This window comes from Aquarana catesbeiana, linkage group LG08, assembly GCF_042186555.1.
Source record: "Aquarana catesbeiana isolate 2022-GZ linkage group LG08, ASM4218655v1, whole genome shotgun sequence".
Taxonomy (NCBI): Eukaryota; Metazoa; Chordata; class Amphibia; order Anura; family Ranidae; genus Aquarana; species Aquarana catesbeiana.
The window spans coordinates 158,640,694-158,660,105 of NC_133331.1; the positions used below are offsets into that span (position 1 = coordinate 158,640,694).

General features: G+C 40.4%; 1 protein-coding gene across 3 annotated transcripts in view; it reads right to left on the reverse strand.

The window, feature by feature from the left end:
• Nucleotides 1–462: 462 nt before the first annotated feature.
• NFKB2 (nuclear factor kappa B subunit 2) overlaps nucleotides 463–19,412 on the reverse strand; it is a 76,629-nt gene continuing 57,679 nt past the window's right edge. For all 3 annotated transcript variants that reach the window (XM_073596612.1, XM_073596614.1, XM_073596613.1), the window contains 9 exons: nucleotides 18,415–18,529; nucleotides 17,247–17,454; nucleotides 16,372–16,541; nucleotides 16,151–16,253; nucleotides 15,522–15,757; nucleotides 14,204–14,270; nucleotides 11,463–11,635; nucleotides 11,224–11,335; nucleotides 463–1,324 (listed from right to left, as the gene is read on the reverse strand). In XM_073596612.1, the coding sequence (XP_073452713.1) occupies nucleotides 1,167–1,324; nucleotides 11,224–11,335; nucleotides 11,463–11,635; nucleotides 14,204–14,270; nucleotides 15,522–15,757; nucleotides 16,151–16,253; nucleotides 16,372–16,541; nucleotides 17,247–17,454; nucleotides 18,415–18,529 (1,342 nt within the window). In that variant the 3' untranslated portion in view covers nucleotides 463–1,166. The remainder of the gene's footprint in view (nucleotides 1,325–11,223; nucleotides 11,336–11,462; nucleotides 11,636–14,203; nucleotides 14,271–15,521; nucleotides 15,758–16,150; nucleotides 16,254–16,371; nucleotides 16,542–17,246; nucleotides 17,455–18,414; nucleotides 18,530–19,412) is intronic.

The following is a 19,412-nucleotide window of genomic DNA, read 5'->3' on the forward strand; positions in this document are numbered from 1 at the left end:
CAGTGGCAAATAGCATAAATTTACACCATGAGCATGTAAACATTAGCACAACAGTTACATTCAAACACTGTGCAGACAAGTTTTGAAAATGCTCATATAACATGCACATGCCTCAGTGTGTATCCTGGCTGTTCTCTACTTCCTCTGCAATCTCCATGTGTCACTTCTACCAGTGTTCCCAAACACCAGGTAATCCACAGGGATGGCCCCCGCAGGAAGTGACCGACAGCCTTGCTGAACTGACCATGCACATGTTTTGCAGTGAGACTTTGTGTATCTATTCCCTTTACTCAGGGCTCAGATTACACTCAGCTCTGTGGAGTGTGAGACATCAGGTTCTCTCTCACCCCCTGCCTACTGTAAACTGAGAACAAAAGATCTGCAGGGCTGCAACTAAAGTGATGAGGCTTATGTGGGAGGATTTGCATCATGAGTGTTTACCACCTGAAGCGAGTCATTGCACTGGGTTTATGTAATTGTTTATCACAAAAATACATTGAAATGTCTGTATTTAACAGCTGTTACTTTGTGAGGCAGGGTCACAGAGTGCATTCTTATCTTATCCTTTGAAAGGATGGTACATGGAAAATAAAAGATTATCAATACAAAATCTGAAAGGAAAGTACATGCAAAAAAACATATACATCATTTATTTACAATAAAAATAGACATATTTTAAATAATAGTATTAAGAGCAAATAAACAGAGAGAAGGATAAATGTTGAACATTACCTCGGGAATAAAAAGTGCCCGTTTACACCTCTAGCTATCTGTACAAGTATCTCACCATTCACAAGTCTTTTTTTCATTGAACATCTCACAGATGAAGAATAGAACAAAAAATCATTAATTGAAGACCAATTTCCAGATATTGATCAAAATGCCGCACTTAGTACTTTGTGTCCCAATATGACCAATCCACTGGTGCTGTAAATCAGATCTCTTTGCAGCAAGGGTAAGTGATTGCCAGAAATATACCCATTAGTGGATATTATTTTAGTTCACTGCCTACATTGATCTGAGGCCTCCTGAATGATTACAAAATCTTCAGATTAAGAGAATAATGAAAATCAGTGGCTCACACTATCAGATATATTTAAAGCACCAAACTGTGTCCTTTAGCATGTTAGTGGGAAGAATCCAAGATTCCGGTTTCAGTGTCTGTTTTAGTGGCCGCTTGGTGGATCATTTCCTGGAGATAATTCTTGCGTTGGGGACAACCTGGTGGTCTCAAGAAGGGCAGGCTTCTGAGGTTCAGATTCTGCAGACTTTTCCATATCCACAGACTCACTTCCATAGGCACTGTCAACCATGATCCCTTTGGCTAAAAAAAAAAAATTGCAAATGCATGGTCTCATTATTCACACCAACATCAGAGTGTTTGCTTCTTGTGCAATAAATGTAAATAAAATAATGTTGCAGCCTGGTGTTTAAATGACGAGAAGCTGCAATTCTTTGAGAACTGCATCATGCTGCCAGTTTTATCACATATATCGGTTTTCTAATCCCACATCCTATATGTCCCAAAATCAGAGACTGCCTATAGTAGCAACTACAGTATTTAGAAGTTCCTGAATGTGTGGATAATCTCTTGGTTTATAAGTAGAAGGTTTTAGCTTCTGCTTTTCAAAGAAAATCATATTTCACAGAAAAATACAGAGTGTATATCGTAGCAAATTAGCATTGCGCATTTCTAAATGTCAGCAGCAGTTGTGTATGATACAGATGTATAACTTGCTTTGTCACTGATGTCATGCTCCTATAACGTGTCATTTTATTGATTTTCATTCATATTCGAAAAGTTTAAATGCAAACCCTCCACCTATGGAATTTTAGAGAGGCTATGAGGCACTCCCAATCTTTGGGTATATTCTAATTGCATGTCTGGTGGTTCCATCGGGACTCAATGGTCTGACACATGACTGAAGCATGTCCATTCTGGTATCTTACTGCATACAGGGAACACATCTTTGTGAAATGCAAATATTGCATGTGTGTTTTACACAAGAGGGTGGAGGATTCTTGTAGCGATCTGCACTTTCCTCATGGAATCAGCCAAGAATCTGTTTATATAGACTCTTCTACGTAGTACAACATGTTCTAACAAACAAGATCAATAGTTCCGAGAGGAAGCCGAGCTACAATGCTTTACAGCCCTACAGCTCTGCATAGAAAACGGATCCGGATCCGAGGACTCCACCATGGACCACGAACACACAGATGAGCCTTTTATTTCCTGTTTCCTGTAAGTGTGACCTTATACTGTGCCATTAAAGCTGTTTTTAATATTACACTCAGGTGGCGCTTCCTTCTCTACCTTCTTCTTGCCTACTACAGAGCCAGGAGCCGCCATTGATCAGCCACGATATTTATTTAACCCCTGAACTGCCCGATATACTTTTATGGACTAATTGCCTACCCAGTTAACATCCCAACTATTGTGTGCACTCACGTATCTGCGCTTACAGTTACCATCACCTATTCTTTTGCTTTTAAGTGTTAATATTGCTTGATCTGGAAAAGGGACATTCAAACCCTTCAGGCCAGACATTTATTATGGATGGAGCCTCTCTCCATCCCAGATAATAAATGCAGGGCCATTACTGCTCATTTCAGAACAGTAAACACTTGAGGGGATTCAATAAATCTGCTGCACCACTTTTCTGGCGTTAACCTGTCTTATTAATGTGCTGCGACAAATTCATGAAGCATCCGTGACACTTGTTTCTGACAAGGACTCATGGTCCAAATTCAGATCTCTCTAAAATGTGCCACTTTTGCATTGTGGCGCAATGTCTGCAGCACATTTTAAAAAAGTATTAAAAATACCAACAGTTCATATCTTACGAAAGAAGATAATTAAGACCCTTCTTTTTTTTGTTGTACAGAGAGCAACCCTGGCACAGACAGATTTTGCTAAAGTGTTTTGCACACATTCCAAAAGTGGTGCAGTGTGAATTAAATTAAAAAACAAGTTCTAGGTACATGAGCTGAATCACTTTTGCAAAATCTATCTGCACAAGTCTTTATGAATTCCAGGGACTGAGCAATGTTACACCTAGCACAGGATAAGAGAAGTGTTCTGCCATAGTTTACTATTAAGGATTAGGTTTGCTTAGTTGGGGTCAGGGTTTTAGGGGGTTCAGTTTGTGTTAGGCCCATGTCTCACTTGTGATCTTGTTGCCAGCAGGAAAAAAAAAAACATACAGGACACAGGCAGAATATACACCATGGGTTTATAGGAATGTAACAGGTGACTGAGCACTGGCAAAGCTTTAGCAGACAAGTTCCCTGAGTGCCTTCTCTATAACGCTATCCAACCCTGTTGGTCCTCAGTTTTGTAGCAAGCAGAGTAGACCAAGGAATGGAGTGGCCTGTCTCCTGTCCTCCAAGATATGGAATTTACAGGTCAACATTCCTCTTATTTGAATTGTACAGTGCAGAACACAGAGTATTCATACACCATGGGACATCCCCAAGCAATAAATAAGAAGGATGGGCAACAATGAGGCAAAAAGCTACATTCTCAAAAGATTGGACATCCATACCTGGTAAAACTTTGAAAAGTATAAACAGAAGACCATGGTGCTGAAATGTCCAGGAAACTCTGACTGTTTCTGGTGGATTGGGTAAGGAAAGAGCCACCAGTTCAGAAACACTTCTGGCAGGCGGGAAGGTGCCCAAAAGGGCTACTCTAGAGGAATATCTATGATAGGTTCATGGGGTGGTTTCTGCAGAGAAAACCAGTTGAGATCCCAAGAAGCACACAGTGCTGCAATATGGGCCTAATACCAGATACACCACGAAGAAAGGGAGAGTGAAGCCAGAGAACAATGGATGTGGCGAGTGCACATAGTAATCTCTGCGATTGAAGTGCCTGTGTTCGCAAAAAAGAATTTGCTGGAATAATAAATACAACCCCTATTTCAATATACTTGGGACGTTGTGTAAAACCAATATAAAAACAGAATGCAATGATTTGCAAATCTCATAAACCCATATTTTATTCACAATAGAAAACATGTACCATTAATAAAAAAATAAAATAAAAAAATGAGTTAACATCTAAATTGATGGCAGCAACACGTCTCAAAAAAGTTGGGACAAGGCCATGTTTACCATGGTGTAGCATCCTCTGTTCTTTTAAGAACACTCTGTAAACATCTGGGAGCTGAGAAGACCCATTCCTTGAGTATTGGGAGAAGAATGTTGTCCACTCCTTGCCTGATATAGGATTCTAACTGCTCAACAGTCCTGGGTCGTCTTTGTCATATTTTTTGCTTCAAGATGCGGCAAATATTTGCAAATAGTGAAAAGTCTGGGCTGCAGGCAGACACTTCAACTATGAAGCCATGCTGCTGTCATAGATGCAGTATGTGGTTTAGCTTTGACAGGCTGAAAAAGATGTCGTCTGGATGGGAGCATATGCTGCTCTAAAACCTGGATATATCTTTCAGTATTGATGGTGTCTTTCCAGATGTGCAAGCTGCCCATTTATTGCACAATAATTGCACCTCCCTACCATCACAGATGCAGGCTTTTGAACTGATATGCTAGAAGGTCCCTCTCCTGTTTAGTCCAGGGGACACAATACCCATGGTCATCAAAAAGAATGTCAAATTTTGATTTGTCTGACCACAGTTTTCCACTTTGCAACATAGCATTGTAAATGAGCTTTGGCACAGAGAAGACGGCAGCGTTTCTGGATCATGTTCAGATATGGCTTCTTTGCATGATAAAGCTTTACCTTGTAATTTTGGATGGCAAACTGTGTTCACAGACAGTGATTTTTGGAAGTATTCCTGAGCCCATGCAGTGATGTCCATGTGCTTTTAATGCAGTGCCATCTGAGGGCCTGAAGATTACAGGCATCCAATATTGTGGTTTGGGCTCTGTCCCTTGCACACAGAGATCTCTCCAGATTCTGTGAATCCTTTGATGATATTAGGTACTGTAGATGATGAAACATTTAAAGTCTTTGCAATTTTACATTGAGGAACATTATTCTGAAATTGGTTGACAATTTTTGGAGACAGCTTTTCAGATTGGTGAACCTCTGCCTACCTTTACAACTAAGAGACCCTGACCCAAAGATGCTCTTTTATACCCAATTATGTTACAGATCTGCTGCCATTTGACCCAATAAATTGCAAAATGATCTCCCAGCTCTTCATTGTTAGTACCACTTACTCTGCCAGCTTTTTATTGCCCTGTTCCATCTTTTTTGAGACACGTTGCCATTAATTTCAAAGTTACCTATTTTTTTTCTTTTCTCAGTTTAAGCATTTGATATGTCTTCTATTTTCTATTGTGATTATTATTATAGAATGGTGGACCTTGAGATTGCCGATATGGCCTGTTGGGAAGAGGCCAGGGGTTGTCTGCTAGAAGTCTAAAGAAGTTTGTGTACCAGGTTCTCCTTGGTCAGTTTGGTTCAAAAAATCACTGGTTTCCTCTGTTACTCTATTTTCAGGAGCAGATGAGGCAGAATTCACACTAGAGGAAAGGCTTAAAGTAGTCTGAATTGAGAACAGTGGATTATCAAGGTATGCAAGGCTAGAGCTAAGGGAAGGGAACAGTTTGTGCAGCCCTTTAGATAGTCTGTGACTTGGATGCCCTGATTTCTGAGAAGAGGAAGCAGAGGCACCAAGTCCTTTGTGAACACTCTAGGAGCAAAGGATAGGGGGGAGAGCAGTGAAACAAATTAAAAGTGACTGTCTGCCACTGGGAAGCGAAGAAAGCACTAATGAGGTGGGTAAATGGAAACATGCAGATAGGCATCTTGAATGTACATATTGAATGTCCACTAAAACTACCAGTGCTTCCCCCTGCTGTGATGGAAATTGATACTATGAGCTTTAAGCAACACCCTGCCCAATAGCAGAAGAATGTACATATTACAGTGTAGCAAGTATAAAACCACGTGAATAAAACATTGAAAAAAAAAAAAGAAATCTCATATGGCTGTAATTAATGGCAACACAGGTAGTTCCATACACTAGACAAAACACACGGACACTATTTGGCATCCAATGTAGCCAGGTAAAAAAAAAAAAAAAAAAGCAAACAGTGTAGTAGATTTAAAGACAAAAAGGTTTATTGAATTTCTAAAAAATTCACTCACAAATGTGCTCGTGTGTGGAATGGAAAGGCGGTATACAGTGGCCAGTCTCCAAGGTCTTTCAATGGGAGACCTATGGAATACGGATTTGCTTACGGATTTGAATATGGATTTTGAGACAGCAGGTTCAGCAAAGGTTTTGGGGGCGGGGGCAGTGAAAATCCTTTCTGGAGTGATCCAGTCATCATAGACTGCACATTCTATCACTTCATACACAGGGAGTGTTGTACAGGATTTGGCATATCTCTTTGTACCCAAAGGGGCCTGGTGAGACAGAAGAGAGTCTGACTGCACAAAGCCAAGGCTTTTTCAGACAAAGGCAATGAGCTTTTTAACAATAGCAAGCATATTGTGTGAAGCTCCCACTTCAATTTGGCGACAGTCTTAGACCGTGTTCACATATGTGCGGTCCGGTTTTGACAGCGGGATTTCAGCCCCCCTCCACTTCAACTTTGTTCAGCGGTTCAAGGTGCGAATTGTCAATGTATGACAATGGAAATCGCACTTTAACGGTGCTCAATATGGTACCGGAGTCTTTTTAACCGGATCCTGACCCACTCACGCAGATATACTGCGGCAGAGTGGCTCTCCTGGGCGAAATCCCGTATATATAAATATATACGCCTTTGCCCAGGAGAGCCCCCGGGAGGCCCGCGCCCGCTGCACAGCGGGGGACCCGATGCGTGTGACGTTCACGAGAGCCAGCACGGGGATTTGTGTGTGTAAACACACAAATCCCCGTGCTGTTAGAGGAGAGACAGATCTATTATCTCTCCTAGTTAGTCCCATCCCCGCATAGTTGGAACACAGTGAGGGAACACACAGTTAACCCCTTGATCGCCCCCTAGTGTTAACCCCTTCCCTGCAAGTGACATTTATACAGTAATCAGTGCACATTTATAGCACTTTTATATATATATATAAATGTCAATGGTCTCAAAAAAATGTGTCAAAAGTCTCCAATCTCTCCACTGCAATGTTGGAATACCGCTAAAAATCACAGATCACCGCCATTACTAGTAAAAAAAAATAAAACCGCCATAAACCTTTCCCATAGTTTGTAGACGCTATAACTTTTGTGCAAACCAATAAATATACACATATTGCAATTTTTTTAATCAAAAATATGTAGAAGAATACATATTGGCCTAAACTGATGAAGAAATTAAATTTATTTAAATTTGGGGAATATTTATTATAGCAAAAAGTAAAAAAAATTTTTTTCAAAATTGTCACTCTTTTTTTTGTTTATAGCGCAAAAAATAAAAACCGCAGAGGTGATCAAATACCACCAAAAGAAATCTCTATTTGTGGGAAAAAAAGGATGTCAATTTTGTTTGGGTGCAGCATTGCATGACCACGCAATTGTCAGTTAAAGCGACGCATTGCCAAATTGTTAAAAGTGCTCTGGCCAGGAAGGGGGTAAAATCTTCTGGGGCTGAAGTGGTTAAAAACACGATGTGGCTGGCCCGCACACATGTGAACCGGCTCCAGTGAAAAGGCAAAAAAGAAAAATTGGATGCAGAGGTCGGTATTAGAGCTGGATCCTGCTCCAGTGTAGGGGATGCATTGTCACTTTGACATTGAGTGTTGTGTGAGTAAATGTTCACCTGCAATTTTGCATTGGCTCTCTTTTTTCTGGTCCCCACCATTGCTGAAAGTGAGGGTATTCCCCTGTGGAGTACTCACGGAACAGTGTGCAGAGTATTGGGTCATGAAATAGTGTGCATAGTATGGGGTAAGTGTGTCCATAAGGAGAATGAAGGTAACCCAGGTATAGACCACCCCGGAATGAATCCTTGTGGAGGAAGGGCCTAAGTACCGTATAAGGGCTCTAGGTGGAAGTGGCTGAATGGTGTGGGACCTGTGGTGTGATGTAATACCTGGTCATGCATCAGAGACTAAGCTCTAAGTAGTTGAGTTTTAGCACCAAATAAAATAAAAAAAAAGAAGGTTTACTTCATACCCTGGAAAGGGGTCTTCAGGGTCTGGGTTCCATAGAAACGGACCAGAGCCCCTGGACCTGTATAGCACCCTGCAACTGACTCAATGTGTTGTGCCAAGGTGAGTGCCCACGCAGGATGCAGTGCCTGAAGCAACATTACAGGCTGCCCCCACTGTGGGGGTTCAGGTCCAGCTCCCGAGGTTTCACCCAGGTTGTGCTAATTTGGATAGACTAATTCTATGTTGGCATTAAAAGACAGTGAGGGGCTGATTGAAGAATCTGAAGCCAAAATAATAAAGGAAAATAATAAAATAGCCAAGGATGATTTCCTGCGAAAGGGTTAATCATCTTCAGTCACTAGCATAAAACTGAGGACTTACGGAGTGGAGCCAGGATATAGGAGAGGCATACGGAGGGCCTGTCCTGTAAAACTTTGCAAGTGACCAATCGCCTGAAGGTATGCTATAACCCAAGCTGTATGAATACTCTGCTTGTGTCCTGTACTGTACGATTAGGATAAAATTATTACCTGCAAGGCATTGCTCCCTTGCTAACAAACGCAGCAGACTCTCCCTCTCCATCAAGTGACACCTCAATCCAACCACCAGTGAGGGAGCAAAGCTTTACCAATACAACCCCTGGCAAAAATTATGGAATCACCAGTCCCTGAGGATGTTCCTTCAGTTGTTTATTGTTGTAGAAAAAAAGCAGATCACAGACATGGCCAAAAACTAAAGGCATTTCAAATGGCAACTTTCTGGCTTTAAGAAACACTAAAAGAAATCAAGAAAAATAATTGTGGTGGCCAGTAACGGTTAGATTTATAGAACAAGCACAGGGAATAAATGATGGAATCACTCAATTCTGAGGAAAAAATTATGGAATCACCCTGTAAATTTTCATTACAAACACTAACACCTGCATCAGATTAAATCTGTTTGTTAGTATATAGGTAAAAAGGAGTGATCACACCTTGGAGAGCTTTTGCAACAAGTGGACTGACATGAAGCATGGCTCCAACACCAGAGATGTCAATTGAAAAAAAGGAGAGTATTATCAAACTCCTTAAAGAGGGTAAATCATCACGCAGTGTTGCACAAGATGTTGGTTGTTCACAGTCGGCTGTGTCTAAAACATGGACCAAATACAAACAACATGGGAAGGTGGTTAAAGGCAAACATACTGGTAGACCAAGGAAGACATCAAAGCATCAAGACAGAAATCCAATCATCCACAGTCCACGACTGCCTTTCCTTAGCCCATTGTAACCTTGTTTTTTTGTGTTTAGGTGTTAGAGATGGCTTTCTTTTAGCTTTTCTGTATGTAAATCCCATTTCCTTTAGGCGGTTTCTTACAGTTCGGTCACTCCAGTGACTCCAGTTTCCTCCCATTTGTTAATTTGTTTTGTTGTACATTTTCTGTTTTCAAGGCATATTGCTTTAAGCTTTCTGTCTTGACGCTTTGATGTCTTCCTTGGTCTACCAGTATGCTTGCCTTTAACCACCTGCCCATGTTGTTTTTATTTGGTCAATGTTTTAGACACAGCTGACTGTGAACAACCAACATCTTGTGCAACACTGCGTGATGATTTACCCTCTTTAAGGAGTTTGATAATCCTCTCCTTTTTTTCAATTGACATCTCTGGTGTTGGAGCCATGCTTCATGTCAGTCCACTTGTTGCAACAGCTCTCCAAGGTGTGACTACTCCTTTTTACCTACATACTAATGCCCCGTACACACAGTCGGATTTTCCGACTGAAAATGTGTGATAGGACCTTGTTGTCGGAAATTACGACCGTGTGTAGGCTCCATCACACATTTTCCACACAAAGTTTGAGAGCAGGATATAAAATTTCCCGACAACAAAATCCGTTGTCGGAAATTCCGATCGTGTGTACACAAATCCGACGGACAAAGTGTTACACATGCTCAGAATAAATAAAGAGATGAAAGCTATTGGCCACTGCCCCGTTTATAGTCCCGACGTACGTGTTTTACGTCACCGTGTTTAGAACGATCGGATTTTCCGACAACTTTGTGTGACCGTGTGTATGCAAGACAAGTTTGAGCCAACATCCGTCGGAAAAAATCCTAGGATTTTGTTGTCGGAATGTCCGAACAAAGTCCGACCGTGTGTACGGGGCATAACAAGCAGATTTAATCTGATGCAGGTGTTAGTGTTTGTAATGAAAATTTACAGGGTGATTCCATAATTTTTTCCTCAGAATTGAGTGATTCCATAATTTATTCCCTGTGCTTGTTCTATAAATCTAACTGTTACTGGCCTCCACAATTATTTTTCTTGATTTCTTTTAGTGTTTCTTAAAGCCAGAAAGTTGCCATTTGAAATGCCTTTAGTTTTTGGCCATGTCTGTGATCTGCTTTTTTTCTACAACAATAAACAACTGAAGGAACATTCTCAGGGACTGGTGATTCCATAATTTTTGCCAGGGGTTGTAGATGTAGCTTTTTCTACCATCAATCGGGATCTTGTTGCCAGAGACAGGATTGCAATTAGATTTGGGACTCATACTACACTGCAAGGTTACAATCAAAGAGCGCATTACATTTTCTGGAATTCCACATTCAAAGGAAGCTTGTGGCTGCCATTGCTAGTCTCCTCCTGAAATTGCTACTGCCCTGGCAGTCTTTAGGTTCTATACCTTGATACAATGACTGGGAACAAGCATGCAGATCAGAAAGTACACTTGTTCCAGGTCTGTGCTTAATAAAGTACCAAAGCTACTGGATTATCATAAAAGTGAGGAAAAGGGTATTTTCAGTTGAGGATGTTGGCAGCCTCCATAATTCCTTTATAGAATTGATCTATATTGGAATAACTGACACTAATTCAGAGATCTGTGCAGGGCTTGTGGATGCTGCGGAGCAATAATCAGGGTTCCTTGTTAGGATTGGTCACTACAAGTAACAGCTGTTAACTATGAAATATTAGCAGACTATTTCGTTATTGCAGCATGGGGGAAATAGGTAATCCCACTTCAGCATAAGAAAAAAAAAAAAAAAGAGGCTGACATTTTTCCAGTGTATTCTAGAATTCTATTGTTGATACATTTGTTCCCTTTGGCGTGCTCCTTTTTTTTTTTATACCGCATATGACAGAAACTAGGCCTTGTTTTTAGTTTGTGCAAAGGCATACCTTGATCTGCCTGCTTCACATACGTCTCTGAGCTGCATAGAAGTTGCACGCCTTCATTCACTCCCATAGACTCTAGTGTTTTAATCAGCCCACCGAGACTTCCACCAGCAAGCTATGGGGAAAAATACCACAATGAATACTACTTACTAACATTGTATGCATGGCACATCCATTAAAAATGACAAGGCAGGCTTATCGAAGACAGTATACCAAATAGCCCGACTAAAAAGAACATCTACCTCATAACTACGTAGGAGGTTCTCTGTAGGGGATGGTGTGTTTTTGTAAGTGTCAACCAAGCTCTGAAGTCTCAGCCGTGAAGCAAGTTCCGTCCAGTCTGATCCTGTCTGGCCCTCGTTCAGTAGTTTCTCAAGGCGCTGTACAGTATTGGTTTCCAGAGAAAGCACATTCACTAGAAGGCAACGTGAAAAGGTCATTTCAATACAATTACAGCCTCCAGCTGGGCTGAAATGTAACAAAACATATTAGAACTTTTCCTGATTACTTAGGAGAGCTTTTATTTAACATTTACACATTTAGCTAAGTGCAGTTTACCTCATAAAAGTCTCCAAAAGAAAATAAAAAACTACAGATATTGCCACAACAGTCATACACATGGAAGAATAGAAAAAAATATAAAAGAAATTAAAAACTTTGGGGTGGGGCACATACACAGCCCACCCACTAAATCCCAATGATATCTTAATAAAACCTAACTCCATTTTTTAGTGAACTCTAAATAGTTTGTCTGGACCAAGCTGGTCCAAACAAACTATTCCTTTCACTAACACATGCAGCACCTTTTAGTGGTGTATTACCCATGTATAGCCTCAGCTACCTATAGTATACAGTGCTTTGTTCTGGCAGTGGGATGGGGAGTCTGCTTAGCCATTCACAGGTGGCTTTGTATTACCTGAATGAATATAAGGCTTCTGCTGACTGGCTGGTGCAGAGAGGCGGGTGGATGATGTTAGCCACTGCATGTGTTAGTGAAGGAAATAGTTTGGACCAGCTTGGAGTTCAACTTTAAACCAGACACAGGCAAGCAATTTATTGGAGGGCTGGTTTGAGGAATCAGGTAACTGGATTATTAGGCATTTCAGATTTAGCAACTAAAGCAGGCCATAAAGGGATTTGTTTTTTGTTTATTTTTTTAGCGTAGCCAGTTTTTTACCCAAGACATTATATTCTGTCAGCAACACACCCTATTGTCAGAGTAAACTGATCAGCGGTTGCAGACACTGACCAAGGAAAATTTTCCAACATGTCCCTTTGGCAGAAGGCAATCAAATGAGTTATTTCTTTTGAGCAGTGATCGTCACACACTGGTCAACTTTTGATCGGTGTATATAGCCAGAGACCTAAGCCACAGCTCCAGAACCTACAAATTTGTTGTGGTTTACACAGTGGTTCTTAATTGTATCCTGGGTCACAAACCTAAGATGTCTTCACTAAAGGAGCTGACAAATAAATTGTATATTTATTGCACATATCTGTGTAACATATCAGTGCTTACCAATAAATCACTTACACCAAACTCTAGGCATATATAAAAGAACACCATTTAATCCAATTTTGCATTAATTTTAAAACATTCAACAAATGCATTTTTAAGTTCAGCTTGTATCTGTACCTGCCTTTAATTCAGTTTACTGTAATCTCCCGCAGAACAGCATTTAAACTGAAGGAGGGAAGGCAGCTTTAAAATAAGCAGTAATCACTAATCCCATCCATTCAGTATTTAGTGACCCTTTACACTAGTATGCCAAGTTTAATTTATCAAGCAAGAGTACCCCTTGTACCTGCTGGATGTACCTTGGGGGAAACTGAATCTCAATGTTCAGAACCATGCTCTGTCATGTTACAAGGAACTGTGTATAATGGCACTTCTAAGAATGCTAGTTGCCTGGCTGACTTTGTCTGTTATGGGCCCAGAATATGCACAGGGGTTAGAAAGTCTACATACTTGTATCAGTAAGTCTGTTAACATTATCAGGATAGGTCAGTAACGTCAGCCTCCATGTTCTCTTAGTAGGTTTCTATTTAAAGTGAGTGTAAAGCTTGATTTTTTTTTTTTAAACAACAAACATGTCATACTTACCCACTCTGTGCAATGGTTTTGCATAGAGCAGCCCCCCATCATACTCTTCTTGGGTACCCAACCAGTGCTTCTGGTTTCCCCCATCCCCTGCTGAGTGCCCCCATATGAAGATGCATCCCATGGGGGCACTCGTGTGTATGTGTGTGCTTGAACCTGAGCCGGGCTGTTTGTGTCTATTTAGACACACAGCCGAGCTCTCGACTCACAGGTTTTGACTGACAGCACCAGGAGCCAATAGCTCCCGCTGCTCTCAGCCAAGCCTGTGAGAGCGGGGAGAGGGAAGAGCTGCCGCAGACATGCACATCGCTGGATCGAGATAGAGTTTTGGTGAGTATTTAGGGGGGTGGGGCCACTGTTAAAAGTTTTTTTTACCTAAGTGCAGAGAATGCGTTAAAGCATAACTAAAAGGCAAAACTTTTTTTTTTTTTTAGTTTTGGATAGAGTACAGGAGGGATTAGAACACCTGTCAGGTTTTTATTGCTGTCTGTGCCCCCGTTAGGGAGATTTAACCTCTCAATTTGGCCTGTTTACCATTATCATTGTCAATGAAAGTAAAAGACAATCCTAAATTTTGGGTTGTCCCCAGAAAAGTAATAGAGGCAAAAATTTCCAATGGGGACACTGGTTCTCGTGAGCTGAGGGTCCGCAAGGAATTCCCTTAATTTGCAGGGATTTCCTCTCACTTCCTGTTTGGCTATGGGAAAGAAGGTGAAGGTAAATCTCTGCAATGGGACACAGATGGCAAATAAAAATCTGACAGGGGTTATAACCCTCCTTTACTCTATTCAAAATGGAAAAAAAAAAAGTATCGCCTACAGTTCTACTTTAAGGTAATCATTTATTTTGAGGAACAGAATAAAAAAAGATGATGGGCTCTACCTGTTGCTTGTCCATGTGGCTTCAAAGCTGCATCACCAGGTGGGAGTTTAGATAATATGTCTCGCACCTGAAAAAGAATTTAGGACCACATTTAATGCCAGTTTAATAAAATAGCACATTTTAAGGAGAGTATATGTTCTCTGTAAAGGTAAAACGTTTGTGAGAACACTGTATTTCTTAACCTCTTGGTTTCTTTAAAAGAGAAGTTCATCTTTTGGAGCATGTTACATGTTACACCCATATTTAGGGTGTAACAAGCTCCAGAAGTCCACCCCCCACACCCTGATCTGTGAATGAATTACATCGCAGCAGACAGCTTGTAGTTCTCAATGAAGTGCAAGGGCCCTGATGAACACTCACATAGTTCATTCACAAGCACTGCAGCTTTTAAACGGACAGCCTGTACAGAAGAATGCTTGCCAGACATTGCACCTGTAATCCTCTGATTACGGGTGCAATTCTCTGTAGGCTCCTGTTGGAAAAATAATGAATGCACATTTTTTTCCCTGCAAAAATATGTGCATTTATTATTTTTTTTCCCAAAAAAGGTGAAATCATCCTATAAAACCTTTTAAAAAAATAAAAGCACATTTTTTTTTTTGCAGGTAAAGCATTGCACCTGTGATCAGCAGATCGTGGTTGCAATATCCAGCTCTTGCAGACTCTTAACAGTTACCTAAGAGCAGGAAGAATCAATGAACTACTCACCAGCGCCTCACAGCTCACTGAAAATGACAGGTCGTCAACCACAATAGCTGACGGTACGCGCAGGCATTCATTCACAGGAAACTGTAAATGATGTGGCCGTTAGGAGGGAGCCCCGCACAGCCATGCTGTGTTCCAATAGTGACAGTGGGTTCAGGGAGAAGATCCCCCGCCTGCTGTCACAAGGGGAGAGCTGCAGATGCTGGAACATGTTACATTCTTCTGCACTTTCAATCTTTACATATATTACAGTAGTAAAAGTATGGAAGTTCACTAATTTAAAGATGTGAGAGTCATATTACAAACAGTGATCATATGTCCTCTTTAGGCTGGTCAGATTAGCAACTACAATGGCTGCCTAACAACTCTTGTGATAAAATATCAGTCACTTGGGGAGTATAGGCTCATAGATGAACATTTTAATGAGGGGCAGTAAAGCACAACAATGTATAGCACTGCAAAGCTGCCCCCTAACTATATTATATAAAATTACAAAGTATACATAGAGACAAAGTTCTTAAAGCATTAACACAAGTTAATCAGATGATTTTGTTTAAGCCAAACTCCATAAAAATATTTGAGAATATCTGATGAACAACAAATGAAGTCTTACCTTCTGACTTTTGGTTAGATCCAGTGGAGTGTGTCCAGGATAACGCCGCTTAGCTCCGTAGTGTATTCTTTCATTCCCCTGATTTGTATCTAAGGATTCATTGTCTTCTGAATCACTGTCTCCTTGCTGGTCAGAGTCTGTATCCATATCCACATCAGAATCACTGTCTGTTTCATCACTGTCACTGCATGATGCGCTATCCACAGGCTCATCATTTTCCATTAGGACATTTGCACCTAGGAATCGCAATAAATCTAGGTAAACAATAAAGCATCACTATTCAAAAAGCTGATATTATATACTGTATTGCGACAATGGTGACACTACCTGCTACATAATGGTTGGTTTAATCCAATGACTGAAAATAAGTAGACATGGCGTTACAGAAGATAATGGTTAATCTATGAAGTCAGTGTTTCAAAGCTGTACTAGCCACAACAAAATATTTTATTTTTGTGTAATGTTCAAAAGGTGTATATTCAAGGATATACAGTAGGATGTATCCACTGTCTATAAAATTCCAAGATACGGCACAGAATGTTTGCTTTAGGCCTTAAAACAACCACAAAAGTGTTACCTTTACATTGCTAACTAACACAACTATGTACTCAGTAACATGTCTGAAATACCTGCATTAACCAGCATCTTTGTCAGCACTGGAGAACCCATACAAGCAGCCAGATGCAGTGGTGTATTTCCTCCAAACGTTTGAGCATTTACATTTGCCCCCAGCTAGAAAAAAAACACACACTTTTGTTAGTAAATAAAGCAACCACACTGTGTGGTTATATTGCTATGTACAAGTGACAGATCCCCACAGACAACAAATACAAGGGAGCTTTTTTCTTACCTTTTTGGTTAGAGTAACAGCCATATTTAGGTTGTTCATTTCCACAGCAATGTGAAGTGGGCATCTCCCACTCTTACGCTCTGCAGCATTGATGTCAGCTCCGCTTTTCACCAGCCGCTCCAAACATTTTTCATTTTTCACCTTTACTGCCCAGTGAACTGGGTACAAACCTGAAAGTAAACGTATTAATTAAAGCCACACACAATGCTGCAACTGATAGGAGACACCAAATATCAGTTGGATTGTGTGGAAAGAGATTGCAGCAGTTTTCAATATAGAAAACTGCTAATGATTCCCCCCAGATTGGACCTGGTGAACTGGAAAGGAACTGTGTCTGGGCCACTCTTTGTTAAAGCGATTGTAAAGGTTTGAATTTTACTTTTTTTTTTTTTACAATAACAAACATGTTATACTTACCTGCTCTGTGCAATGGTTCTGCACAGAGTAGCCCCAATTCTTCCTCCTCTGGGGTCCCCTGCTGGCACCCTTGGAAACTCCACACTGCTGAATTCCCCCACAGCAATCAGCTTGCTATGGGGGCACGCGTACAGACTTGATCTGTGTGTCCATTTACACACACACAGTGTGGTTTCGCCCTGCTGCCCCACTCTCTGCTCACTGGCTGTGATTGACAGCTGCAGGAGCCAATGACTACCGTTGCTGTCTCTGAGCCTATGAGGGAGAGAGCGGAGAGCCGCTTGTGCACAGTGCTGGATCAAGACTGGGCTCAGGTAAGTGTAATGGGGGCTGGGGGGAGCTGTACACAGAAGGTTTACTACCTTTAAAGCACAGAATGCATTAAGGTAAAAAACAAAAACAAACATTCAGCTTTACAACCACTTTACTTCCCCCTTTATAGTGCCTATGGTCCTTACCATGATAATCTGGCATGTTGAGGAGATTTTTGTAACCACTGAATTGGTGATCTAAGAGAACCTGAAGCATTTTATCATCTCCTGCTTGAACAGCTAAATGTAGCACAGAGTTTCCAAAACGATCAAGGATAGTAGGGTCTGCTCCAGCTCTGATCAGCAAAGCAACCATTTGATATTGTTTGGTGATCACTGCAAGGTGCAAAGGAGTCTGTGAAAGAAAACACAGTACGTCTAGGGTAAAACTTTCATTTGTAATCATTTTGTAATATTTACTTAAAATCTGAGGTCTAACCTATTCTGCTCTAAATAGCAAGGCGCTCAACCCGTAGTATAAATACAGTAGCATTATACTGTAGCTGTGTATTTTCATGTATCACTGCTATAGATTCTGCACATGGTATATTACACCTTTTAAAGTCACTGCATTAACCCTCACCTTTTTTCTACTGTTCTGTAGGAGGAACAATTAAACCCCACAAACCCATCTTACACGCATCATTAGCACAGCAATCGCTATACATTGGCTAAAGCAACTCTATTATTTCATTGTTTAATATAGTGAAATATAAGAAGATGATATGAAGCAACTATCTGCTATAAGTAGAAGATAGCAGCTATGAAAACAATTGGATCTGTCTGCCATGGATAAAGCATCTTTTTAAACAAACATTCTGTTACCATCCCTGAATTCTATATAACATATAATTACAATTTTTGTCTTTTTAATGCACTTCATTCAGCGGACATGCCTTATGGGGTTAGTTTTTTTTCTTACTGGTACTTTATTACTTTATGAAAGTCACATAAAATCTCGCTTTCCTCAATGTAATGTGCTGTGTAAGTCCTTGATAGAAAGCCATTCAAAGCCTAAATTACAGTATCTCACAGAACTAGGGGATAATTTTACAAAGTAGTCTTTAACCACAACAGCCCAACATACAACTGCAGCTAAATTTGTCATTAGTAGTGATGTGAAAAGATTTTCAACTGACAAGATTTTTCAGCTGTGCATAAATATCCATTAACGTTCATTACTAATGCTGGAAAATTAATAAACAGTCTGTATGTACTCTAAACAGAAAGTACAATATCCATACTATGACCGTTTGGGAAAAGCATGGGGAGTAATAACCAGCGACAAAACAAAAATGACAGAAGTGATAAATACCTGATGAAGGTTGTTGCATATGTTGAGGATTTTCTGATCTGGAACCCCCCTTATAACATCTACCAGCTGTTGAATGACTGCCTTCTGTCCGTGTATAAGTGCAAGGTGGAGGGGCCTGGTGGAAAAAAAAAAATGACACTACTGAGCCTCTATTACACTAGGAAATTTTACACGCATACAAAATTCTTGTTATCTGTATAGGACTAAATCTTAGTTTATTTATTACTTTATATAGGGATTAGCAAATCTAAACCCAATACATCAGTTGTGCACCAAATCTAGTCTATGTTGACCAGGGCAGATTATATATTGATCTACTGGCATTGAAGAGAACAGGCAAAGGGGTTCAAAAGACCCATCTATCAGTTTGCATCTGTGTTCTATGGTCGGGTGTCCACCACTCACACTCAACAATGCTTTAACACAAGGATAAGACTCTTTGATTTAGCCATTTTGACTATAACTTTCAAAAATCTCATTGGACACAAAATAATTGTCACAAGTAGGTATGCTTATCCTGATGGATTAGCTGTGTGAATTGAGCCTAAAATGTTTGAAAGTTGCTTAATAATCTGTTGACGCTCCCCACACCCTACACTAAGGTTTGCCTCATGCTACAGTGGAAATTCCCCAGGCACACAAGGAAGGTAAATCTAATTATAAATCCAAAAGTAAGTTAGTAAAAGAAAACTTTATAGATCACTTAAGATTTTTTTTTTTTTCTAAATCTAATTAAAACAGAGGTCTTGACAGCAAACAAATATAATGCCAATACAGTTACATGACATTTCAGGAATATAGTCAGCATAGGTTAAATCCATGTCTCTCCAGTCAGCCAATGCAGGTTTTCCCAGTTCATACTGGTGTTCTTTCTGCAACCGACCTGAATTTTTTGAAGTCACTCCAGTCAGCTAGAGGCTTGATATGACAATCCTGGAAAGCTCCCCAGTAAACCACGCAAAGCAGATTCCCAGTTCACAGTACTGTTCTTTTTGCGA